General features: G+C 44.3%; 1 protein-coding gene across 3 annotated transcripts in view; it reads left to right on the forward strand.

Moving 5' to 3' along the window:
- Positions 1-8,678, forward strand: part of SETD5 (SET domain containing 5) — a 64,268-nt gene extending 55,590 nt beyond the window's left edge. For all 3 annotated transcript variants that reach the window (XM_058845112.1, XM_058845113.1, XM_058845114.1), the window contains 4 exons: positions 1,541-1,827; positions 4,460-4,593; positions 7,580-7,653; positions 7,832-8,678. In XM_058845112.1, coding sequence (XP_058701095.1) covers positions 1,541-1,827; positions 4,460-4,593; positions 7,580-7,653; positions 7,832-8,431 — 1,095 coding nt within the window. In that variant the 3' untranslated portion in view covers positions 8,432-8,678. The remainder of the gene's footprint in view (positions 1-1,540; positions 1,828-4,459; positions 4,594-7,579; positions 7,654-7,831) is intronic.

Raw genomic sequence — 8,678 nt, forward strand, 5'->3', positions numbered from 1 at the left:
ATCCAGGGCCTGGGTGAAAACAGTTGTTACAAGAGAGAGAGCTACCCTTTAGGCAAGATTTTGATGTGAGAAGTGGAAAAAAAGACACCACAGTGCAAATACCTCTTCTGGGATCACAGAAAAAAAGAGCAGGATGATGGCAGCTTTCATTAACCGTTGTTAAACTGAGACAGGACCCAGAGCAATAACACAGTGCAGCTGTACAGCTGGTGGTGGTGTTATTTATCAAGATGAAAAGGGTCCTTACAAGAAAAGAGGGTCTAATGTTTCAAAAGAAAACACAGGCTGTTTACTAGAACGTATTAGAACATTTCCATAACATTGCAATGAAAGTAAGATTAAGGTTATTTAAATTTTAGCTATTTAAAACTAAAAACACAGGAATATAGTTTAACAAAAGCAAATACATACTGGTTTCTTAGAGCACGCCAGTGACCCTCATAGGACTAAAACTGAGATAAAATGTTAAGTCAAGGTAGTGCTGTGATAAAATTGGGTACTCATGGGACAAATATCAGTGCCTTTTCCTGTGCTTGGACTTTGGTTTTTTAATGGCAAGTGTAGTAACTCAGATGACTTGTATAAGGGTCCAGCTGGATTAAATACCTTATTTCCTTTCCATTTCTGGAGTATCTTGATTTTTTTTCCTTTGTTTTTTCTTTTAAAATTATGCTTAACTTAAAACCTTCATAGGTTGAGTTACTTTTGGAAATACCCTGTTCAATATTTTAGCATCCTAAAGCCTTCTGTACAGGCATTGAGTCATAGCTGATAAATTCTTCAGCAGAGCTGCCTTCTGTGAGTTCTTTATGGCTCCTAACCTCATAATAACTCTGAGGGAAGGCACTGAAAGGTAAATGCTCAGCTGGAAATATTTGTGTCTTTTTCATTCTGCTGACTTTGTGTTTTGAGGCTGCTTTATCTTTGGTTGGTGTCTTTGACAAATCTGAGACTGCTTTGCCCAAAACACATTCTACCTTGGCTACAAGCAGTTTGTTTTGGTGCTAGTGCTGGAAGTGTGCAATGCCTCCGTAAGAGCATAACTGCTCTGAGCAGTTAAAATTCCATGCAAGACTTCACCAAGCTTTTAGTGTTAACGTGGATGAACTGGGAACTGAAGATACCAGTTCTGTGAGGAAGACTCTTACCTGTTTTGGGGATGTACAGATATTGAAAAAAAAATTACATAATGGCATACACTGGAGAGAGTGTATGGAGGGTTTTGAGAGGAGGGAGGTTATAGAAGCTTGTTGCTTGAATATGCATCTCCTGAAGTAATGTGAAAATCCAGATGGTTAGAAAAACAAATGAGCTGGATGTTTCTGCTGATGTATTGGTCACAAAAAGTAACAGGTGTGTGAACATGGCAGTCTGAATTTGCACCACTTAGCTCTTTTTTGGAGTGCCTGCAGATCCAGCAAGAGTTGATAATCCAAATACACCTTGTCAAGTTTTACCTGCAGACTCAGAAGGTTTTTTGGACAGTGCATGGGCCCGTTCCTGTGTGTTCCCTGACTCATGGCTGTATTTTCTCGCCCAGGTATCGCTCCTCGAGTACCGCAAGCGGAAACAGGAGGCCAAGGAGGGCGGCGATTCCAGGCGCGGCGCAGGGACCCCCACCCGACAGGGCAGCAGCGGCTCCGGGACTGACGCGGACGGGAATGGCCTGTCAGGCTCCACAGCACGAACTCCGTCCTCCCCACAAAGTGGCTTCTCCCCTTCTCATCCCTCCCTGCCTCACGTAGAGGACATCAGCCCACCAGACTCAAGGGGCTGTAGTTCCTCATCATCTCTCAGTAAATCCCAGGAGAGCATCAGCAGTAGGTGGTGAGTGTTACCCTTCCAGGCAAGCCTGAGATTGCTCCGCAGGGAAGGACCAAACTCCCCAGGGAACATTTCCATAACAGTATGTGCAGTGAGATGGATTCATTTGGGTCTCCTGGTATTGTTCTCTTTCATAATTGCTAAACCACTGTGAAGGATACCAGCACTCTTTTCATCCTGTCTTTCAGTTCTTGTTTAGATATCAAAAATGTGTCTTGAAAGGTACAAACTCAAGTAGTTATTGCTCTTCCACCAGTTCCCTTTGAGGTCTTGGGTTGTAAGGTCTTGCCCAGGAAATGGAAGTCTAATCCAGGTCTTTTTTTGCTGAGGCTTCACTCTTTCTGGACATGAGTGATATTCTGATATTCAGAACTCCTGTTCTGAAGGAAAGATCATGGGTCTCTGTAACTTTTCATTTGAGAAGCAGGGACTGTGCAACAACTTCATCTTTGTTGATTTACCAGACTCTAATCAGTGGTGTGCCTCAGGCATGGACAAACCACCTTTACCATGGCTACTGTGAGAAGGTTTGATAAGGGGAAAGTCTTAAAAACATTTGAACCTGGTCCAAAACATGAAATAATGCACTGAATTGCCAAGTGTGGCATTACAGTGCCAGTGGAGCAATGTAGGGCACTGGCTCTGCTTCTCTGGAGTCAGGTTTTGGTTGTGCACACCACCAGCAGAAAGGCACACACAGACACACACCCCCATTTCCTGATGCTGATCTCCACACAGATGATTGGTCACTGCTTGGGTAATGCCAGGGGGAGACATTCAAAGCAGCACTGAGGGCAGTGAGAAGTATGATGATTGTGTTAAAAGCAATTGGATGAATATGGAGGAGTAATAAATCTGTTTCCTTCCTTTTTCCATCACTTCTCAAGCAGAGTTTAATAGAAACAATTTGTCTTTTACCTCTCTGCCTGTTTTCTGTCTACCAGATGACCTAATGCCAGATATTGGGACTGGCCACAGCTGAGGCAGTCTGCTAATGATTAGTTTATCATCACTATTCTATTTTCAAATATTCTATAAAATGACGTTCTCCTCCTGTGCCACTTCCTTCTGCCTGTAAAAGAGCAGGAAAAAAGCCAGCCGGCTGAATGAACTTAAACTAGTTCAGGGTGAGGTGTCAGTGTGGCATCCTTGCCTTAGTACCATCTTTTGTGTTATCTGCTGCTCCCTCAGCAGGTCATGCTCTGGCTTCAGTTTCCCACATGGTTTCAGAAGTAAGTATTGTGTGGGAATAAAGATCCTATTGTTATGGTACACTGGATATAAAGTTGAATGCTGATACGTTTTGTAATGGGATTAAACAGATTTGCTGCCTTTAAAATTCTTGGGTTTCTTTGTTTCTGGGCACGGCTGACAAACATACACTCACCTTCTACTTTTAAAAAATATATTAGAACCTGTTACTGAGGTAAAGTGATCCAGTTTCGTCTTTCACTCCATGTGCTTATATATCAGATACATTTCCAGACATTCACAATAATATTAGGAACAGAAGAAGTTGGTGGGAACTAAAATTCTATCCCTAATGTGTAGAGTTTTCCAGATTTTTGCTGAATTCTGCAATAATTGAGAATAGCTTTCATTAAAAATAAAACAAACCAAAAACAATGGTTTGTCTATTTCAGTTGCCAGGATAAAGCCATCACAATGTAAACAGATGTGCTGCTGCCTAGTAAACCCAGCCTTGCAGAAAACAAGTCTCCAAGCAAACCAAATAGTAAAAAAACCCTAATGGAAAGCACAGTTTTCAGTATATCTTAACAAAAATTAAATACAGAAATCAGTCAATATGCAGTTAATCTGCATGCTTGCATCATATGCAATGCATTTAATATAATCTAAATATTTAAATTCAGGCATTTTTAAGGCACAAATTCTTCAGTGTCCACAGTAAAGGCATTGTAAATCCCTGGTCATGGTGATGCTGTCTTATAGGTTCAAAGACACATTTCCAGAGAAATTTGGATGGTCCTGTGTGTGGTAGATGGAATGCTGACCTGGGGTTTGTCTGTAGTTCTGTTTTTCTTCAATATTTTGGCTTTAGGAAAGCCACTTCACCTCTTTTTCACACTTAGACAAGACACTTATAAAATGGAACAATATCTAGCATTTGTCTTGAGTGGAGAGTCTTCACACTACAAAATAAAAACGACAAAGTGGCATTAGTGGGCAAAATGACCCAGCTAGCTCTGCTCAGGAATATTGCAGTATCCAACTATATTGTCTTGGCACTGTATTATCCTAAAGGTATTGAGTTTGCTTCTGCTTAGTTTGAATTAATGTAATTATGCAAAATAACTGCAGTTAATCTTAAGCCAACACCAGGATTTTCAAAAATGTGTTGAATTGCAAAACAGTTTTTCTGTAGTAGTTTTACTGAACTGGATGCTTTTACCATGTTTTTGATTAAAGACAGTGTTCTGAGGGCAGTGGCATAATGATAGCAGGGTCCAGCAGTCTGAAATCCCACTGGAGGTTTTTTACATGGCAAAAGTAGTTCAGAAGTTTGTTCCTCATCTATCTAAAAAGCTGGTGGTCTCTGATCCCCTGTGAATTGGTCACATTGCTCTCAGCCATGTCACAGCAATCCTCAGCTGTTGTTGGGGTTTTGTTGCAGGATGGTCCCGACGTCAGTGGAGAGGCTGCGGGAGGGCCGGGGGATGCTGGAGAAGGTGCTGCGGAGCGGTGCAAAGGTGTCCCAGAGACACGAATCCTCCCCCACCCAGGACAATGCTCTCGAGAGAGATGCAGGTAGGATGGTGAAACTTTGTGATGTTTGCTTGGTGGGAAATTATGTGCTTGGATAAATTTGCCAACTTGTCTGTTAAGTTGGTTAGTTGTACCTTCATCTTTAACATTATCAAAGCTGCATTTTGCAAATCAAATTTTGCTGTTATTCAGATATTACTTGAGCTCTTCTGTTAGACCTGGAAGAGCTCTAGATTTTTTCCAGGGATTGAATTCAAGACTGTCTGCACCTTGACTGACAGGGACAGTTTCTCTGTCCTCAGACAGATGGGTTAGCACCTCCTATGCTCTGAAAAAGCTATCATTTAATGGTCATTGGGTGGACATTCAGACAAGTGTATTACCTTGTTTCTAAGCAGTTTAGGGCAAGTATGTACTTAATTCCAAAACAGACTTTTCCTCAGCTGGAGTAAGGTTGTTTGAGACCAGCCTTGAAAATTGAGTTCTTGTTTGGAGTTCTCCTGGTTTTGTACACCTAAGCACATTTTTTCAGTGTTTTTTCTTCATCTGGTCTTGAGATGAGGTCCTCTTCCCTATCAAATACGCTACAGTTTCATGGGACCCCTTTGCGAGTTTTTCCCTGTCTTTCCCATACTAGTAGGAAGTGGCTTTCTTGGTTAGTTTTTAGAAAGGTAAGCAAAATCCAGGGTCTTGTAACAGTCTTTGCCCAATATAACCTGTACAGCTCTGGCTCTTTAGTGCCAGCCAAGAATTACGATGGAGTTAAATTTTCATCTGCAGTGATAAATTCTTTCTTGTTACATAAACCTCATCCCATTCTGAATTGTGAAAACCTAATGCTGCAGCTGAAAGAAGTCGTCTTGTCTCCTTCATCCTAGCGCAGCAAAGTACATTTTTTCTTCTTTTGCTTGCTCTGGCAATTTCTTCAGCAGCTTGTTTAGATTCTTGTTTAGATTCTTTGAGCCACCTCCCCTCCCCCAATTGCTGCTCTGCTTCTTAGTGAAACAAATGGGTGGCTGAGTCCCTGCTGTTCTGGTAGCACCTGGAGGAGTTATGAAGATGCACATTTTCACTTGATGCTGTAACAGATAATATTAACAGGAACTAAAAAATCCTGAAGTTGGACGGTTTGCTGATGAGGCATGTAGCAATGAAATGGAATTTGTGTGCATTGCATGCTTCTGAGAACTGCAGCTGCTGTCAGCAAAACCTCTCACTTCATATATGCTTTAGGTTGACACAGGCCAGTACAGCCAAGAAAAGCAGTTATTCATGTCCTTCCCTTGTGCAGGTGCTGAGAATGGGGGAGGAAAATGTTTGCTCTGGCTTTTAAGTTTACATAAAGCAAATTCAGGAAGGTCATAGTTTATTTACCCTTTGTAATTTAGTCTTTCAGTAGTCTTTAACATGTCAAGGTTTATTTCTGGGAACAGGTACTGCCAGTAAATCGTGCAGCCCTACTGGTGTGCCCAGCCTTTTAAGAAACAGTTTCTTCCAGAAATCTTTAGATTTCTTGTGATTCTCATACTTGACTTCTGTTAATCACAATGATCTCTGGATTGAACAGCTCTTTCATGCATGACTTTTTAACAAAATATGCCCTAAACTTCTGAATTTTGCCATTCTGCAGTATTTGGAATGTCACCAGACATCCCCTTGCTGCATCGATGGCATTTCAGAAATGGAAGGTGGCACAGGACACATTCTGGAAGCTTCACACCCGTGTGCAGGCCTGTGCCCTGAGGGAATTTCTGAGCCTCAAGAACATACAAGAGCTACATCTAGATCTGTGTTAGCTAACTCAGCACTGTCGTATAGCACAGAGAGGACAATGGCAGCAGAACCACGGGCACTACTGGCACTGATGCTTGTGCCAGTGCAGCTGGGGAAAAGCCAGATTTGTCTGGCAGAAGTACAGAACAGACTGAGGCAGCGTGTCCTGTTTCATGACTGAGACACATCTGCCATACAAATTTGATACTAATACCAACACTGTTTCACTGAGGCATTTCAAACACGGCTGCTGAGAATCCCTGAGATGATGCAGATAAACAGTTCTGTCTAATTAGTCTGCAGGAGAACTCTGATGTGAAATCCTCTAGTCCAAATAGCTTCACCCCTCCTGCAGAAAGCAGGATCACCAGTCATGGTTACAGGGGTAGCAGCTGAAGCACACAGTTGGCACAGTGGATGTGCCACTGCATAAGTACTTCTTGCCTACCCCAGGTCAAGTTCATTGATATGGTAGGACAAGAAGCTCACCCACCCTTGAAGTGCAAGAAAAGCTTACTCTGTTGGGTACCATTTTATTCCTCTTGGTCTGTCACATATCTGAGATGAATCAGTGTGTGCTGTATGCTGCCGATGCACTTCAAACCTCAAAGCATTTCCATCATCTTGGCCTCTTAGAAAAACATGCATTTCTGAGTTCCAGGAGTATCTCTGTAGCAGCTCAGCTTGTAAACCATAGTCCCCAAAATGGCAGCATGGGATGTCTGTCTTTGGAAGCATCTGGATCTGCCTTTGAGGAAAACCCACCACAGGATCCTTCTGACAGCCCTCTAAGAAGGGCAGTTTTGTCTCCTGAGCTGTAACTGTATCCAGTGTGGATTCCTGTAACCAAGACTGAGTGAGAAATTGCTGAATCCCTAGAAATCATATTCTGCCTCTCATACCCTGCTGAAGGGCCAGAGGGGCCTTTGGCTTTGTCTGTGTATTATCTCCAGATGTGGTCATTAAGACAGGCTGGTCCAAGGCAGGTGAGCTTTGTGATAAACCAGAGCACACTGGTGTGAGGGGAGCAGCCACTCTTACAGATGTGGCTGTTTCACACATGTTAAGGTTTTCCAATTGCCTTTTGCTGGGTTTCTTCAGTTTCTGAAATGCTGGTGGCTGAGGGGCCTGCTCTGATCCAGGCTGGCACAGAATGCAGAACACAAGGGCTGGGCTGCGCAGTGTCGTTTGAGAGGGAGCTGCTGTGGCCTCAGTCAATGGGGTGATGTTTAACATCTTGGCTTTAACATTGCAGATGCAGCAGAAGGAGACACTCCAGAAGCCCACAAAGGACCAGCAGTTTACAGTCCTTCTCGATACAGCTACCAGGTAAATGCTTTTATATCTCATCTGCCCATTCTGAAATAAAGCTTTTATAAGGAGGGAAACAGTGCTTAGCTGCCATTGTTCACAGTGCTGCACTAAGCATCTTACGAGGAGAAGCAGGTAGGAAACAGGGAAGTCAGCCTGACATGCTTTTTCCTTTTTTCCCGCATGCCTTGTTCAGCTTCTGCAGTCTGACAGCCCCCAGGCAGAATCACAGACCCTGCTCCAGCAGAGCTCCTCCCCATACAGAGGGCACCTCGCACCGTCTCCTGGATACAGCTACCGAGCAGCAGCACAGAGGACAGGACACAGCCTGTCCCATGGTTCCTCGGAAACGTCCCTCTCCTCCACCTCATATTCCAGCCCTGCCCACTCGGTCTCCACAGACTCCTCTGCCCTGTTTGCAGGGAATTCAGGGTATTTCAGCAGCCAGCAGCACTCTGGCAGCGTCAGCAGCAGCCTCCTGAGGAAGAGCTGCCCTGCAGCTGCCAGCCCGGCACAGCATACAGCTGTGGACTCAATCTCCTCGGAGTCGGGCTCCCAGCCCTGCACAGGCGTGTCAGGCTCTTCCTCCGCTCCCCAAAGTGCTCGGTCACTACAGTCAGACTTGCGGACTATCAGCCTGCCGAACTCTGGCCAGTCTGTTCTCTACCAGGGCTCCCGGGGCGCAGTGATTTCCAATGCACAACACTATCCGCACCGTGGGGGAAGCAGTGTCCATCAGTACAGACTGCAGCAGCTTCAAGGTTCTGGAGTAAAGACTCAAACAGGACTTTCCTAGGGCTGCCTGGACTTCAGGAGGACAAAACTGCCCATAGCCCCTTCCAGTCACCTCTGGAAGTGGCTCCTGGGCCGGTATTGGGAGCTTGCACCTGATGCTGGGGTGCCAGGGGTCAGAGGCTGAGGTCGAAAATGCACGGGTGAGATTTGTGAGCAGTATTGGCCTCTGGCCTGGTAGGAGAACACAGATTTCTCTGAGGCAGAGACTGTAGCAAAGCAGTTCCCTGACATGTGGGTACATTGCAAAA

Source organism: Poecile atricapillus, chromosome 9, assembly GCF_030490865.1.
Source record: "Poecile atricapillus isolate bPoeAtr1 chromosome 9, bPoeAtr1.hap1, whole genome shotgun sequence".
NCBI lineage: Eukaryota > Metazoa > Chordata > Aves > Passeriformes > Paridae > Poecile > Poecile atricapillus.